The sequence below is a fragment of the Coptis chinensis genome, chromosome 4, assembly GCF_015680905.1.
Source record: "Coptis chinensis isolate HL-2020 chromosome 4, ASM1568090v1, whole genome shotgun sequence".
In the NCBI taxonomy this organism is placed as follows: Eukaryota; Viridiplantae; Streptophyta; class Magnoliopsida; order Ranunculales; family Ranunculaceae; genus Coptis; species Coptis chinensis.
In genome coordinates, this window is record NC_141459.1 from 44,833,491 (window position 1) to 44,852,592 (window position 19,102).

The following is a 19,102-nucleotide window of genomic DNA, read 5'->3' on the forward strand; positions in this document are numbered from 1 at the left end:
TCTGCCACTTACTATCACACTAACATATTCCTAATTGAGCTAGAGGTCTTTATTAGGTGTTCGGGGATTAGGAGATGGTTTAAGAAGGAAGGAAATGGATATTCAACAAGGACAAGTCTGAGATAATAGAGTCTTCATATTATGTAACTAGAGAAAACCTTGTTATTTACTTTTTGCTTCTACACTTTGTTTCCATCCTTAGCCATATTTTTTTCTTTTTCTTTGGCTTTTGACTTTTTTTTTTTTTTTTTTTTATTTATTTATTTTTATTATTATTATTTTTTTGGGATGGAAACTTCTTTTCTTTATTTTTTGAAGCAACTAACTAATTTTTGTTTACACAGGTTTTTCTCTTCTTCTTTCTTCCTCATCTATTCTCAGACTTATTCTAAATTGGGTAGGTTGATTTATATATATATTTTTTATTTTGTTTTGTTTTTGTAACAGGGTAAAGGAATTGTGGTTCATGGAAGGCTAAGGAAAGGCTCAGAGGGGCGACTAGCGGAAAATAATTCATAGGTTTGAATTTCTGGCTATATCGATCCAAAGAGGGTCTAAATTCTCGCTTAGGATATGGCATAGTGATCAAGCAAGTGGACGTGTGATTTCTCTATCCGGATTGTACTTCTCCCTTGTGTCATTTCTCAAATGTTTCGCTCATATAAGGCTTTAGGCTATATTCTCACAGGATTTGTAGAATAAGTACTCTAGCCTAGATTTCAGAAACTTACTGCTAACAACCATAGATACTCATGTAATATATTTATAGATAGATGCAAAGATTATTACCTACATATTAACCTAAGTTTCTAACAATTATTCTGATGCAAAAGCTACGTGAGACTTCTAGATTGTTAAGAGCATAGAGAAAGAAAACAATACCAATATTCCTAAGTGTATAGCATAAACTTATTTATTTATTATTATTATTTATTTATTATTTTTATTTTTGAGAAAACAAATGCATATTATACATATCTATCCTAACAAATGCCTTAATTACACGTGTTTCTATGCCCCCAAACAAGAAGCATGCTTTATCCTCAAAGTATTGTAAATAAAGAGGGTAGGAAAAATACCATTGAAACGTGTGAAATTCAGGAACATCTGCAAAACAAAGTTAGAACGTACTAATATAGGAATAAAACCGAATTTAACTCTAACCGAATTAAATTGCTTGGTACATAAGCGGACACTAACAAAACTAAAACTTACCTTATCTCCCTTTTAAGCATCCTCCTTCTCATTAAAGATATGAGGTTCCTTCGCATCCTGCCAGTTCATTATAACTTGCCAAGCTTGGCGCCATTTATCATCCACTAATGCTAACCTGTTAAGTGTTATTGGGTCTGATGGGATGTACGGGGCGACCAAATGAGGTCGCACACGCCATCCCAGTGCAAGTCATTGTTCGCAATGAGCGAACCACCCTATTGGTGGGTCTCATGACTTCAACCCTTTTCCAATCTGTGAATTGTGCACAGAATACAGGTAAACACTACGCATGATGCAGCTTACCAACACAGGCATAAGAAGATACTTACGCTTCATGGTTTGGGTTCTCTTAAGACTAGTGACCAAAACTTGGGGAATGTCATAGCGGCGACGTCCCTCAGCTAAAGCGAGGAAAATGTCACCAGCAATACTGTTTGCAGAAGTGAACTGCCATTCCCCCAAAATATTCATCAGGATGAATAACATGGTGGTGCCTACGTTTAAGGAAAGGCTACCAAGGGCAATACTATATCGCCCTTGGTCCATTACTCGAAAGACCCCTCCCCCATAAAAATCATGGAAATATGTATAATCATAAAGATATGTATTATCAGTCATATATGCCCATGTGTGAACAGGATCAGGTATTGGTATTCCTAAAACTAAGGTGACCAAATTTTTATTGAATTTATGTGTCGTGTCATCGATTACGACGGAGAATTCTTGATCTCCATCCTGATTACAATAGAATTTGACGTGGTCATAGAAATAAGCAGTAAGCTGTGGCGAATATGAATCGTCATCACTTACCAGTAGATGACGCCATCCTAACTGCAGGATTCTTTGTCGGAACCAATGTCCATAGGTCTCGGTGCCCAACACATCTTTGAAAGACTGTTCAGGTATGACTATAGGAGATGTCATCACAATAACTCTTTGAACAGTTTCACAAAAATCCTGGAATGACCGCCTGAAAATTGGAAATTTCGCGTGTTCACGAAACTGTAGCGCTGCGCTTCGTGTAGAAGCGCGGTCGCTCTTGTGTAAATGCTATATTAGCAGTTATGGCGGTGGGTCGCTTTGGTATGAGGGCGGGTCACGCTCTAGGTCCAGTAGATGAGGTCGGGTCGCGCTCTGTATGAGGGCGGTCGTGCTCTGACAAAATTCTTCAAAAAAAAGTAAAGGGCGCAGCGCGCTCGACAAAGCGCGCCTTCGTTACCGAACCCGGAGTTTAGATGAAAAAGAAAGTAAAACTTGGAGTGGATGGTGTGGGATGATGGTGGAATGTATTGTGGTTTGTTAGTGTAGAAAGAAGGGAGTTTAAATAGGTTATGAGCTTCCAAAACGAATCGGGAAGTTCCTATTTGTTTGAAGGCAATTTCGAAATAGGAAAATTCCCAAAACCGAAAACGGAAACAAGCCATTTTCATGATTTCCTAAAAATCCCGGTATCTTTCATAATTGGATTTAGAATAGTAACTTCTAAACTCTCCTAGATTTCATGCTACCACCACACAAGTCATAGATATGCCGATATCGGCCAAATTATCAACCTTTCCTCCAAGACAACATAACATATATATGATCATATAACGACTTATGCTCGGTCTAAATATTTCCATCCCCAACCAAGTCGGAAGGTGGGATAAATGATAAAACAAGCAATACTTTCGAAAATAACCAATTATATTAAAGACAAAATAAAATATAAATCCAAACAACATTAAATAAACACATTACTATTTAAATTTAACTCTTGAATTAAAATCCTTCTAATAAAACGAAATATGAAATAACAAATAACTCAGTGGGGTGAACACCTAGTTTTGTGATGATGATGGACCTTGAGATGGAGATTGGCTCTGGGATGGAGAATGGCTTGAACCATCTGTCCTTCGGCGACGACGCTCATGCCTGTCGGACTCGGCTGAAACAGAGTCCTCCACGGGTGGCATGCGTCGTAGCATCTCTATTCGGAACAAGCGTTGGGCTTCCATCTCAGTACCGAGTACTGCATACTGGGTTTGTTGTTGCTGGTGGATAGTCTCCATGTTATACAAGATATCGCCCGAACCCCCCTTCGAGTATTTCAAATCTCCTCTGAAGGTTCCCTTGCTTCTTTTGAACTACTATCTGTCTATTTCGGATATCTCCACAAATACCATAAACGCACCGCAAGGCAGTTTGCAACACTTGCATGCGTTCTACATTAGAATTACACTTCTCTAATGCATCTTCATCCATCCATGTCATATCTTCCCTTTCATCCTCCGACTCATCCATTTTTTCTTCAGACAACGGCCAAGTCTCTTGGATGCAATCCGTATAGATACTTGCATTAGAATGCAATTTGATCTTAATAGGAGCAGATCTTTGCGACCGCTCTAAAGGAGAGCATGATCTTAGTGATCAATACGGGCAGAGGCGCCAAACTCTTCCCCACTCCTCGAATCACATTAAACATTAAATCGAGGATACAGAAATTATACTTCTTTGTTTGCAATATCCAGAGAACGTGCAGACATTGCAGGCCGATATCACTGACTTTGTCTTTTCCGAGGACATTCCTACCAATCCACTGAGCTCTGACCCGGTTGATTGGTTCTCGTGGTGGGGCGCGGACGAATGGGATGTCGGATTGTATTCCCCCACGACAAGTATCCTTCATCAAAGCGGGAACTCCAAAGATATTTGGGATTCCTGAATTGTCGATTACTAGGTTGCTTTCAAGCCGTAATTCCTATGATTGACCAACAACTGCCTTCGTTACTTCTCCGCGTTCCCCCTAACTTTATGAAAATCCTATCCCTTCCAATTCTCGCTTTTATAAAACTGTTCTACCAAATCATAGTGATAGAACTCCTCAGTTGAGTACCACAGGCCTTTCCAATGTCTCTTGAACATCTCCGCGTCATAAAATGGAAAACTGTCGGGAGCAAACGCGTTTTTCGGCAAAATTCTACATCGTAAGCGCCATGAAGTTTCGTTTTTAGGTTTGTATAAGGTGGAGGAGACGAGTTTGATGAAAACTTCCTAAAAAAACGATGGTGGTGGGTATGGTGGAGGTTGGAGACTTGAATTGTTGGGTGTTTGCTTGATGGAAACGGTTGGAGATTGTGTGGGAGATTGGTGTTGGTGTTACACAATGGGCGTGGGTGGTGTTTCTATTTTGATATATTCTATTTATTTTTTATTTTTATTTTGGTTGTTAGGGTTTAATTTAAATTTTGAAAAGCGGTTTGAGAAGATGAAGTCGCGATTGTGTTTGTGGAAAGGATGGCTATAGGCCAGTAGGTCTTGAAGTTGAAGCAAGTTAAAGCCCGATTTTTTCGACTTTTGTCGATTTTTAACGCGACTTCAAACTAAATTTCCCGCTTCGTTACCGGTCCGATTTTTGCAAATGAGTTATGGAAATGATCAGTAGAGAATTTGCAATCCAATAATCCATAAAACACTCAATTCTAACCATGGGTGACGTATAAGAGGGTGGAAGGACGCCTCAAAGTGCGTGTGTGACGTAAGTTATGCGAACGAAGGAAATCTAAGTTTAGATTACGTCACCCAATTGAACTAATGGGCCTAAAAAAAACCAATGGAAAGTTCGAGCAATCCCGATGGAAAGATCGTCGCCCACCCCAAACAAATTTTTAAACACAAAATTTGTTTACAACGTCGGTTGTTTCTTTGTCCGATTCCCAAGACTTGTTGGATTGCTATTTCTATGATTTTAGGAATTTAAATTTTATTTTTATTTGTTTATTATAAGAAACATTTAAAAGCGATAAATACATAATTCACTCCATAGAGGAACATGACTCAAAACCGAGAAAACATGCAAAAGTGAAAAGCGTGAATTATGTGAACTGTGGACTTAGGATCCGGTACTTACAGCCACACACTCCATAGGGAGGGGCCGGTTACCTGAATGGTGTACTTATCGGTATATGGAAATGAAAGTAAGTACACCAATTGACAAGGGCCATCCCTCATAGACGTGGTCTGTAAAAGGACTTCCTCTACATCGAGGGGGACGTGGTTCGTGAAAATGTTTTAACCGTTTGACCATTAACTTGAAAGGTACCGTTGTCATTTGGATTTACCAAGGTGATTGCCCCGTAAGTGGGTGACTTCAATAACGAAAAAGGGCCGGACCAACGGGTTTTAGTTTGCCCGGGAAAACATGTAGGCGGGAGTTGTAAAGCAAAACCTTTTGTCCGACCACAAACTCTTTGCATGAAGATATGCTTAACATGAACACGTTTCATGTTAGCTTTATAATCCATCGCGAGATCGCATTTAATCGCCACGGATTTCTTCAAGCTCATTCAATTGTAACTTGCGTTTGACATCTGCTTCATCAATATTGAAGTTAAGGCTTTTTATAGCCCACAGAGCACGGTGCTCTAATTCAACGGGCAAATGACATGGTTTCCCAAATACAAGTCTAAAGGGAGACATACCGATAGGAGTTTTGAAAGCGATTCGATACTCCCATAAGGCATCCGATAGACGCTTTGACCGATCTTTCCTATCCGGGGTTTACTGATTGTTTCTAAAATCTTTTTGATTCCCCTATTATAAACTTCTACTTGTTCGCTAGTTTGTGGATGATAAGGAGTTGCTACTTTGTGTGTAACTCCATACTTTTTCACTAGGGATGCAACCACTCTGTTGCAAAAATGTGTTCCACCATCACTAATGATGGCTTTAGGAATGCCAACCCGACAGAAAATATATTCTTTAATAAAAAATACAACGGTCTTATGGTCATTGCTACGGCAAGCTAGGGCCTCGATCCATTTTGACACGTAGTCTACGGCAACTAGAATATAAATGAAACCGTGGGAAACTGGGAAAGGACCCATGAAATCAATGCCCCAAACATCAAAAATTTCTACTATTAAGATTGGATTTAATGGCATCATATTACGTTTTGTGATTCTCCCAAGTTGTTGGCAACGAATACACGTCTTGCAATGCACTTGGGCATCCTTAAAAAGGGTAGGCCAATAAAATCCACATTGAAGAACTTTAGCGGCTGTTTTCATCCCACTAAAATGGCCACCACACTTTTTTGTCATGGCGAGCGATAGAACTTCATTGTATTCCCACTGGGGAATACAACGACGAATAATCTGATCCGCACAATACTTAAAAAGATAGGGCTCATCCCAGTAGTATAACTTAACTCTGGCCAAGAACTTCTTACGTTCATTTCTTGACCAATTATAAGGCATAACATCGGCCGCTAAATAATTGACAATGTCAGCATACCATGGTGCTGAAAAAATGGCATACAGATGCTCATCAGGAAAAGAGTCTGGTATGGACTCAGAATCAGTCTGATCGTTGTTTGTGAGTCTAGATAAGTGGTCGGCAACTACGTTTTCGACCCCTCTTTTGTCCTTTATTTCTAATGTGAACTCTTGCAGGAGAAGGATCCATCGGATTAATCTGCTTAGCATCCTTCTTGGCAAGAAGGTACTTAAGGGCTGCATGGTCCGTGTAAACTAAAGTTTTAGAACCAACCAAATAAGGACGAAACTTATCTAAAGCATAAATGACAGCTAAGAATTCTTTTTCGGTAGTTGAATAATTCCGTTGAGCATCGTTTAAGGTTTTGCTAGCATAATAAATAACGGTGGACTTATTATCTAGTTTTTGTCCCAAGATCGCACTAACCGTGATAGTCACTAGCATCACACATGAGTTCGAAAGGTTTAGACCAATCGGGAGATTGTATAATGGGTGTAGTGGTTAGGGCGGCTTTTAAAGTTTCAAAAGCCTGCGTACAGTTAAAATTAAAATCAAAGATTGCATCTTTCAAAAGCAGATTAGTTAAAGGCCTAGCTATTTTCGAGAAGTCTTTGATAAATTGCCTATAAAAACCTGCATGGCCTAGAAAGGCTCTAATATCACGGACAGTCCGTGGTTTAGGTAGAGTCGCTATCTTATCTAGTTTGGCCTTATCTACTTCGATGCCATCACTAGATACAATGTGACCTAGTACTATGTCCTTTTTCACCATGAAATGACACTTTTCCCAGTTTAAAACGAGGCTCTTTTCTTCACACCGCCTCAAAACCTTAGACAAGGTTAGACAAACGATCTGTGAAGGAGTCTCCATAGATAGAAAAATCATCTATGAAAACTTCCATAAAAGCTTCTACCATGTCACTAAATATATGAAGCATACACATTTGGAAGGTACCGGGGAGCATTACAAAGGCCAAAAGGCATTCGTTTATAGGCATATGTTCTAAAGGGACATCTGAAGGTGGTCTTTTCTTGGTCATTAATATCAATGATAATATGAAAATAGCCTGAGTAGCCATCCAAAAAACAATAAAAAGCATGACCAGCTAGGGCGCTCGAGCATTTGATCTATAAAGGGTAAAGGGAAGTGATCCTTTCGTGTCATAGCATTTAACCGTCTCGTAATCAATACAGATCCTCCATTTCATGGGACCTTGTGTGACAACATAGTCACCATTCTCGTTATTACCATGGTAACTCCCCGATTTCTTAGGAACTACATGAATGGGGTGACCCATTCGCTATCGAGATTGGGTATATGATACCCGCGATCGAAAGTAATCGTAAGACTTCTTCCCTAACCACCTCTTTCATGGCGGGGTTCAAGTTTTTGGCCGAGGTTCGCGAAGTCTTCACGTTATCCTCCAAATGGATAACGATGAGTGCAAACCTTAGGGTCAATTCCCTTAATGTCAGCTAGGGACCAACCAATCGTTGAACGATGTTCCCTAATCACCCGGATTAAACTTGTCTCTTCATTCTTAGATACTTGAGAGAAGATATAATTACCGGATGATTACCATCCGGATCAAGTTGTATATATTTTATTGCGGGGAAGGGGTTTAAGAAGCGGGGTGGAAGGAAAATCAATAGATGTTTCGTCGGGGTCCTCATTTTGCATAATGAATACTTGCTTGGGTAGCAAGTCTTCATACTCAATATGTGGAGCAACCGGTGTCTACAATTGGTGTGGACTCAAGGATGGTGTTGACTTCCTCTAAGTAGGAGTCATTTACAAAATCTGACTTTCCAAAAGAAAGGAATTTGTACATATTGTTTTCGTGAAACATGTTGTTAAAATAATCTTGAGCTAAGCTCGATCATGCTAACCTCCCCATCTAAAGACGAATCTGGTAACTGTTTCATCATTTTAAAAACATTTACCTCAACTGTGAGATGGCCAAAAGATAAGGACATCTTACCATCGCGGCAATTAATAAGTGCGTTGGCAGTTGCTAAAAAGGGGCGTCCTAAGATGATCGGTACAGAGTCATTAGCGACTTCTGTATTGAGGATAACAAAATCAGCAGGATAGTAGAACTCCTGAACCTTAACAAGCACGTTTTCCACTACACCCTTAGGATACTTAATAGACATGTCCGCTAATTGCAACGTTATTTTTGTAGGTTGCATTTCTGTAGACCTATTTGTTTATACAAGTATCACGGGGAGTAAGTTAACACTTCGCCCGTGTGTCTAATAAAGCGGTCGTCGTGGGAATCTCCTAAGGTGCATTTTACTGATGGGGCGACCGGGGTCCTTGTACTTAACAATTCCATTATTTTCGGATAAAGTTGGGAATTGTTCAGTTAAAAAGGCGTCTTTAGGTATGTTGGTCTTACGCCTAGTAGTGCACAACTCTTTAAGAAACTTAGCGTGATTAGTAACCTTTTAATAGCTTCGAGAAAAGGAAGGTTTATCGTTAGATTTTTGAAAACGTTCCTAATCTCCTCGGTTGGTATCCCCGGGTTAGCATGGCTAATTTTTGAGGGAATGGTGGTTTCGCTTTATATTTAGCGTATGGCTCGACTTGATGTGCAACCTTGGCTTTCTGTTTCTTAGGTTGTGGTTTAACTGGTACCTTTACAGTGGTAGGTTCTTCAGTTTCTATGTCGGTATCTAGTTCGATATCCGGTGTAGGGAGTACTGATGCGGTAACTATAAGCATAGTTACTTTGTTATCAACCACCTTTCCAGAGCGGAGAGTGGTGATGGCATTCAGGTCACCTACTATAGTCATTTCGTACTAGTATTACCGTTTACCTCAAAGGTCGTGTTTGTTGTTTTAGGGTTTGTTATCGCCATCACCGAAACATGCCTTTTGGTTGGGCTTTCTCTTGGGCTAACCGTTGTATGCCCCGATTTATGGATTGTAATATCGTTGGTTTGATTGAGTCATTGATTGGAAAAGTTGTTAGGTAACGTGTATAAAGCGCCGATCACGGTCCGGTTGTGTAGGTGTAGTAGTCACGGTGGTGCGACCGAACTAAATCACGTTGATTATTTATGGGTGGGTTTTGATAGTTACTATTGTTAACAGGAACGATACCTCTATTGGTATTATAATTATTATAATTATTTCGACCTTGTGCTACACCTTGTCGTGGTTTGCTTTGGTTGTTATAATTATTATAATTTCCGACCTTGTCCCTTTCCTTGCCTAGGTGGAGCTTGATTATAGTTGTTTGTTTGCCTAGCATTTTGGTTATTAAACCCTGGAGTTGTAACTTGTTGATTGTTTCGCCAACTAAAGTTGGGATGTTGTCTCCATGGGGCATTAGGAATAGGATAGTTATTAATGGAGCAAACATTATCTTGCTCTCGATTGTTGTTGTTGTTCATAAAGAGAGGACAATAGAGTCGGGGGTGCTCGGGACTTAAACAGAAATTACATGGGTTGGAGTTGGACGTTCATGACGGGAATAAGCTTTTGTTGAATAGAAATAGCCTCTACTTTTTAGTTAGAGATTCGATTAAATTTTAAGTTAAGGTCGGGTTTCATCTCAAACATACCGGCCTTTAACTGTTGAAGAAGAACTAGCAGAGCGGGGATATCATCACTGCCCCCAATTGTTATTGCGTTTAGTTTGTTCTTCTAAAATTTATAAGCCCTCGAGGCTCCTTTACTTAGGAAACTACCCCATTCATTATGTCAAGGACTTCTTTATGGTGATGTTGAAGTCCTTTGACAAAGGCGAATTAAACGTGTCTTTTGCTAGGTTATGGTGTGGACACTCTATTAGCGATCGGTGAAATGATTCCAAGCCTCGAGAAAATGATTCATGAGGGTTACGTAGGAAGAAATGAATCTTGGAAAGCATTTCATCCGTTTAGGGGTGGGTAAAAATGTTCCATAAATAGTGAACAAGTTTAGCCCACGAGTCCATTGAGAGTTAAAGCGCTTGGGCGTTAACCAAGACGCCTTTATCGGGCTAAGGTGAAGGGAAATACCCTCGGTTTAATTTGTTCCGCACCAACCGTAGGATGATGGAATGTTGTAAGGACTTGTTCAATCCTACGATGTGTTGGTAAGGTTTTTCATGGCCTAAACCATGGAAAATGGGTAACAAATTAAATAAGTTTGGGGATTCGAAAAATCCCCACCGGGTCCGCTAGAACGATGCAAGATTTAGGGCTATCGCCAAAGCTTTGTAGAAGTCGGAGAGAGGAGTCTCTCTTTCTTCACCCATTATGTCGGGTATGGTTGGTGGAATAGTAGTTAGAGGTGTTATGATTGGTATACTCGATATGTTTGTTTGTTGACGGTTAATTACGTTCGGTGTTTTTCTCCCACTGCGGACCTTAGTCTCATGCAAGTCTAAGTCTAAACACTAAAACAACCCAAACAATCTTGATATATTAGTATGAACCTCTAACCGAGATGCGAGGTATGGAAGAAAGGAATACCGACAAGGTCCTTGCTTCGCTTATGAATAGTGTCTTGTTTACGCTTGTTCGAGTGTATATAGCGAGTTAGAACACCGAAAAATATGAAAGAGCAAAGTTTGAGTCAAACCGTCGAAATCCGAAAAATTTAACCACGTATGCGGTCGCTCGAATAGAAGCTGTCGCGCTCCGAGTAATTTTCAAATTACAGTGTTTTTAGCGTGGGTCGCGCTCCACATGGGGGCGGGTCGCGCTCTATGTCCAGTGAGTTAGGGCGGGTCGCGCTCAAGGAGGGTGCGCGCGCGTTCAGTGTAATTTTTACCAGGAATTTTTCAACTCTGAAATGGGCAACTACAGTATGAATCAAACAAGGGTGGGTGGGTTTAATGGGACTTAAAAATGACTAATTCTACTATGAAAACAATGCTAAAGTGCAACTAAGACGGCAGCGGCGCCATTTGATAACCCGTAAAAACTCAATTAGATTAACCTTATTCTTACGGTATCAATAATTTATTTCCTACTCTCACATATATATTCATGCAATATATAGAGTACGGAATCGTTCCACTCTTAACTCTCAAGACTTAAACAAATTCAATTGAACAAACACAAAGAACAATGGTGAGAGTAATGTGTTATGTGAAATTTCTATTCTACGATTATACTACGGATTCAATTTATACTAACAAGACATGATAATTCAAATAACAAGGTATGAACTAAAATGATTCAATGATAAGGAATTAGGGGGGATTTGAATCCACCTTAACCCCCAACTTAATTTACTAATCCATTTAATCGTCAGTAATCGAATGAATCGCCACGCTAGAACAATTGGTTCTTCCTAATCCCTAGTGTTCATGGTAATCTTACCAACTAACATCTAGCATGTGAAGTATTCAACCCCATTCTCATGGTGGACTAATTACTTCTAGAGTTGAATGGGAAATTACGACTATTCTACACTAATCGAAATCAAGCTTCATCAAGGTTTTTCAACCCCCTCTAATGGAGGTTTTAGCCTTGAGTCATCAAACTAACATTTCCCATTGAATCTAAACTAAACATAATGTAAGAAATTGAAATTTACTTACTTAAACAATAATGATTAAAATCTAATTAACAACTAAGAAATGGTAACCAACAATAATTAAAAAAGATCTAATAGATTGAAATACACAATTCGAAATTGATAAAATAACTATTTTTATTTATCTAAATCAATCAAGAACAATGATTCAAAGATTTAATCTAAAACAAGAATTGAAAATGGAACTAAAACTTAATTTCCTTAATAAAACTAGATCTAGAATTCTATATATTAATTTAGGTCTAACTAGCTACCATTAACAAAAGAGCTAAGCTTTTGTTTTATACATTCAGATCCAAAATCGTGCATGGGCTTGGAGCCATGTTTTGGGCGGAGAATCAAGCCCAAAACCCATTCTTCTTTCAAATTCAAAAGGCCTCTTCATTTGTAGTTGGCTTCCACAGACTTTTCATCCACTTCTGCTCCTCTGATTGGGTCAAGGTTTGGACCATTAGAAAGCTCTTTCCGAGAGCCGGTCGTTTTGACATAAGGTAGGCCCAATTCGAGGTCTGAGTCCAAAGATATGGTCTTCGGAAGTTCTGTTGACTTTTTGCAATCATTTGTTTACTTTTGCGTGGACTTTGACTTTTCAGCTTTGACCGGGCTTTAGAAAGGCTTTGTCTTCTTGGATCTTGGCCTTTAATCACAGAACTCCTTAGTAACCGACCTTTGCTCCTTTATCTCGCTAAAATGGGACATTTCTGCACATAATGGACTTTGAAGCCTGAAATGCATAAAAACACGTAATCAGTGTTAACTCTTAATTATTACTCACATAATTGGTATAAAAGTATGACTGTTACAGGGTTAAAACTATAGTTTTGGGCTCTTATCAGCTACCTTCCACCTTTCTCAATTTGATAGTGGCTAAGTTTGCAGGATATACTTTCAACTTCATGTCAGCTCCACACCATAGATATCTATTACACATCTTTGTAACACGATCTAAGATGGTCATAGGTAGAATAAAGACTCTAGCCCAATATGTGTGGAAAGAGGATAACACATTTTGAACAAGTTGGAGTCTATCTGCATAAGATAAACATCTATTCTTCCAATTAGATATTCTGCAAGTGATTTTCTGTATAAGAGGAAAACAATCCTTGACGCCAAGTCTTGCTGAAAATAGAGGAAGGCCTAAGTATGATATGGGTGGAGAAGCAGTAGTAACTCCCATACAGTCAGCCAGGGCTTTAGTTTCATCATCAGTTAGACCTCCCACAAGCAAAGAAGTTTTGGAGGGGTTGAACTTAAGCCCAGTTAATGCAGCAAAAGTTTCCAAGTCCTGCTTGATGGCCATGATATACTTTTCATCCCCTCTACAAAAGATCAAAATGTCATCCGCGAAGAAAAGATGAGTTATATTCAGCTTCTTGCATTTCGAATGAGGGTTGATCCTGCATTCCTGTAGGCTATGAGAAAGAAGGCCACTCAACAATTCCATAACAAGTACAAATAGGTAGGGTGATATGGGATCACCCTGTCTGAGTCCCCTTTTACCTTCAAAGTACCCATGAGGCGTACCATTGATCAAGATGGAGAAATGGGGTGCAGTATAACATATTTTCACCCAATTGACAAATTTGCTGGGAAAGTTGAATCTGTGGAGAATAAGTTCTAAAGCTTCCCATGAGAGAATATCATAAGCTTTCTTTAAATCCACCTTGATAGAGCATCTGGCCGTACCATACTTTCTTGTGTATTGCCTAATCAATTCATGTGCCAACAACAGATTGTCTTGAATTAATCTGCCATGAAGAAACACTGCTTGGCTAATAGATATCAAAGATGAGATGAAAGGCATTAGTCTATTAGTGAGAATCTTCGAAATGCATTTATAAACAATATTGCAACAAGAAATGGGCCTAAACTCTTCAACTTTTGTAGGACTTAAACCTTTGGGGATAAGGCATATGAATGTAGAGTTAACACTTCTTGGAATATTGTTTCTTGGAAAACAAGAAAGAACAGCTGCAGAGAAATCTTGCCCAAGGCAGTCCCAGTTTCTCTTGTAGAAGCAAGCATTATATCCATTAGGCCCCGGGCTTTTGTTGTCATCCATACTAAAAACAGCCTCCTTGATCTCATCTACAGTGATGTCACTACATATAACTGTAGATTGTTCAACGAACACAGTACTCCTAACATGAATGATTTCCAGCTGAGACACAGAGCAGTTTGCTTGAGAATCTTGTCCTAGAATAGACTTGTAATATTCAATAAAGGCATCTGTCACCTTTTCTTGTCCCTCACATCTTTGTTGATGCATATCCGTTACCACCCAAACATAATTTATGACCTTCCTCTCCTTGATGGTATTGTAGAAGAATTCATTACCTCTGTCTCAGTCGGCCCATCCATTCGATTATAGGCTCTCTGGCTTTGTAGATTTGCTTCTTCCAGTCTTATGTTCTCACAGAGTTTGATTCTGAGCTCCTTTTCCTCCAAACCCAAGTTATGATCAAGTGGTAGTACTTGTAGTCTTTTTTGAATCTCTTCTAATTCCTTCCTGGAGATTTCAGTTTTCTGGTGAAGATTGGAAAAACATTGCTTTGACCACCTTTTCAACTTTGATTTTAGCATATTCAGCTTCTGAGTTAAGACGCACATCTCACTACCATACAATTGAATTGACCAGCAAGATTGCAAAGTATCCCTGAATTCTGGAGTATGAATCCAAAAATTACTAAATCTGAATGGTGGACTACACCTGTATGCATCTATCCAAGAAACCATAATAGGTGAGTGGTCTGATATTCCTTGAGTCAAGAAATCTGCCATAGAACTTGGGAAAGTTGCACTCCGGCATTGATTCACCAACCACCTATCCAATTTTGCCCATTTCCTATTCAAGCCTAAGCCATAGTTGGTCCATGTGAGAGTACACCCCACTGATTTGATGTCGTATAGTCCAGCTGCAACTAGATAATTTGAGAAAGGAACTGTTTCTCTTGGATGGACTGGAAGGTCTCCAACTCTCTCATGTGTGAATGACACATTATTATAGTCACCCACGCAACACCAAGGGCCAGCGATGTTTGAGCTTATAGAAACCATGTCATGCCATAATCTCGCTCTAGTATTCATATTATTACTAGCATAAATAAAGAAAAACTCAGCTGAGTTATGTAGTAGAGTCACCTTACAATGGATAAGCTGCGAAGTTTCCCTCACCTTGTCAACTGAAACTCTACCAACATCCCAAAATATCAAAATCCTTCCCGCATCATCACTGTTGTAGTTATGTTCACATTTCCAAGATGGTGCACACAGCGAGCTAATGTAATCAAAATTCACAGCTTTAACCTTCGTTTCTAACAGACCTAACAAAAGTAGTTGTTTAGCCCTTATAAACTTACTAATCTGCTTTGCTTTATTTGGGTCGTTGAGACCTCTTATGCTCCAAACACACATAGCCATATAATAACTATCTAATGACCTCGACCTCTTTTGTTCCCAGACCCTTTTGGTCAACCTCTTCCCCTTTTAACTTGGCTGTTAGTTGCACCTCTATTATTACTCTGTGGGCTTGCTCCATTCCCATCAGGTACAACCACCGGAGTTGTTTGTTTGGCAATGACTTCTGCTGCTTGTGTGTGCTCAACAAACATATCTCTTGCTTCTCCCACCATATCAGAGACAATCTCATCTTCACTATCTGCTAGGACATCAAAAGAGTTCCTCTCATTAGTATAAATTTCCAATTCGTCAGCAGCTGGCAGAGCGAGTTGTGCTGGAGCCACCTGTCTTGGAGTTACGAACCCTACCTCTTGCGGATTAACAACTGTAATAACATTTACAACATAAGGGCCCACCATAGGAACCACTGAGAGTTCCGAATTTCCTTCCATCAGATTGTTTTGAAGGTTACTAGAGGGAGTTACTTGCACTGCAGGCTCTTCATTTGTTCCATGAATAGCTGCTGGACTATGCTCATCTTCATTCTGTGCATCCATTGGCCTAGCTGTGGTTGTTGTTGGTACCACTTGAGTTGGTCTCACAATAACTAGAATGACTTCATTCTGTCTAACAACAGTTCCATCCCAAGCGTTGGTTGTAGGATTACTAGCTCTGTTGGTCCTTGAGGTGCATGTAACCCTGACGTAGCTGCACCATTTCCATTACTTGTTTTAGCTACAATGTTAGCTGATCTACTAACATTTCTTACTCTCCACCCAGTCGTTGCACCCATATGGCACTTAGATGGTAAGTGACCAAACTTTGAGCATTTGGAACATGCTACTGGCTTCCAAGGGTATTCTGCTTGGACTTTAACTTCTCTTTCCCCTACTTTTAGCTTAACAGATGAAGGATAAGAGTAATTGAGTGGAATAACAATATAGAGTTTGGCAAACGATAATCTTTGTTTCTTCGCAGTTGCCTCATCCATGCATAAAGCTCCTACTAGGATGCAGGCAAGGTACGACAAGCCATTTAAGGTCCAAAGCTCTTTTGGAACATGAGCTTTAACCCATATCGGAATTGTATTAACATTATTCCTAAAAGACTCTGCTTCCACCGTCCATGGCCATATCACGAAAATCTTGCCTGATATAAACAACGGTCCACCTTCCAGGACCATAGATCTATCTTCTTCAATAGAGAACTTTATATAAAAAAGGTCACAGTCTGTAGTGATTTCCATGTTGCCTTTTAGTTTCCAGCTTCTCTCGAGACTAGCTTTAACGTATGGAAAGGCCATACGTTTGTCAAGGAAGTATCCTACTAATACATTCTTCCATTCCTCTATCCCTTCATCAACAATCTCTTGAGGCACAATAGTGACTCCATTAAAGAAAGAGGGCGAGAAGTTCTTTAAAATAGTGGTGGAAGGAGATGGTCTGTTGAAGAGATTACTCCACGACATAGATGGCTGCTGCAGATTTGGCATACCCGATTCACTTTGAACAGATGACATCTTTCTTTTACCTCGATGATGTTGTTACTGAAATGACGAGATGATCACAAGAGCTTTTAATTGATTGAAACTGAGCTAAGAAATTCGCCATTTTTATTTCTCTTGGAAAACCATGTGACAAAATTTTTGGCTATCAGAGGATTCTAATTCTAGTAATAATCAAGCTATTTTTGCATGCTCGTTAGGAATTGCATATTAGACTTAAAACTTGCATGAGATTAAGATCTGGTACGCATAGACCTGCTATATTAGTTTATCGTAGACACATAAATAATCGCATATCTAGAAATTCACCAATCACAACACATATACCACCTACATCCACCAACACTACATCTGTAGCAATGGGTGAAGAAATAGCAGAGAGACCTATCTTTGATTTCTATAAGGCTTTAACTGATGGACCTAAGTCCTGCATAATTCTTTTGCAGATACTATGAGAGATTTTAGAATCCCCAATATATTTAATCGCTACTTGTTTTACATGGGTTAGACAATGAGAAGCCTTATCAACACTTACGTAGGATACACCAAGTTCTTACTACTTTTCATCATCCTAATGTAAGACCTGAACAAATAAAGCTCAGGGTGTTTCCTTTCACCCTAGCTGACAAAGCGACTGCTTGGCTAATAGCACAAAAGCCAAACTCTGTCGACATATGGGAAAAACTAGTAGAATTATTTATGGAACAATTTTACCTGCCACAGAAGACTGATGAGATGTTATAAAATATTCATTTCTTTTGCCAAAAGCTTCAAGAATCCTTTTCTGAGGCTTGGAATCGTTACACTGATCTTCTAGTAGAATGTCCACATCATAATCTGGGTAAAGACACACTAGTTCGTGCCTTCTTCAAAAGCCTATCCCAACATCATAAAGATACTTTAGATATCATGAATGAAGGTAATTTCCTAGCCACATATGCTTATAACTTTCTAGATAATCAATCCAAGAAAAGTAACAACTGGGGAGGTAACGATTACTCCCGCTCCATTCTTTCTTCTACAGCTAAGGCAGCCAGTATGTTTGAGATTAAACAAGATCCTTAACTTAACACTTTAATTGAATCCCTTACTCGTAAGGTAGATGCCCTTTCTGTTAAAAAACAAGAAAATAAACCAACTCCCTTCATGAATATAAACTCTCTTCGCTGTAATTTCTGTTATAGTCTTGAGCATTCTGATCATTATTGTCCTCTTGCTTATGAACAACCACAATCACAGCCAGAAGATGTCTGTGCTTTTAATTATATACCTAATGCATCTTGGAGACAAAATCCTAATTCTAGTTAGCGTAGTAATCACCATCAAGGAGCACCTCCAGGTTTTAATAATCAAAACGTTAGGTCCACCAACAACTACAATCAATATCAACCAAGGCAAGGACAAGGGCAAGGTAACTATAATAATAATAATACAAGTTTAGTCTTGGTTAATAACAACTATCAAAATCCACCCATTAATAATCAATGTGAGATAGTTCCTGTTACAAAACCCGTGGCAACTCAACCTTCCCAAACTGATAGATTTGATGCATACATGCAAGCTCAACAACAGATATTACTAGTCATCCAACAATCAATCCAACAGTTAGCCCAAGAAAAGACCCAACAAAAAGGCATGTTTCCAGGTCAACCTGTACCTAATCCAAAATCAACAAACATAGCCTTTGAATTAAATGGTAGTTCTAGTATGAAAATATAATACAAGGAGAATTAAAGGCCGTAACTACTCTCCATTCAGGGAAAGTGGTTGACAACAAAGTAATAATGCCTGAGGATTCCCCATAACAAGATAAAGAAAACTTACTAGATACCATAGTTGAAACTGAAGATCCTACCATGGTAGAAGTACCAGTTAAACCTCAACCTAAGGGGAAACTAACAAAAGTTAAAGAAAAGGGCGATACTTATATTGACCCTTACGCTAAATATAGGGAAAACCCCCCCGTTTCCCCAGAGAATAGCTATGCTAAAGAAAGAAGATAATTTTGACGAGATTAGAGAAGTTTTTAAAAATTTAACTATAAATCTACCTTTCCTCGGCACCATAAAATTTCTTCCAACACACGCTAAGCTTTTTAAAGATTTGTGCACAACAAAGAGGAAAACAAACATACATAAAGAAGCCTTCTTAACAGAACAATTTCTCTTTAACTGAGCACAATGGAATCG

At 39.2% G+C, this 19,102-nt stretch overlaps 1 protein-coding gene across 1 annotated transcript; it reads right to left on the reverse strand.

The window, feature by feature from the left end:
* Window positions 1-14,302: 14,302 nt before the first annotated feature.
* LOC147503654 (uncharacterized) lies at window positions 14,303-15,430 on the reverse strand. Its single transcript, XM_086604917.1, has one exon. The coding sequence runs from the start codon at window positions 15,428-15,430 to the stop codon at window positions 14,303-14,305; it is 1,128 nt and encodes a 375-aa protein (XP_086461043.1).
* Window positions 15,431-19,102: the final 3,672 nt, after the last annotated feature.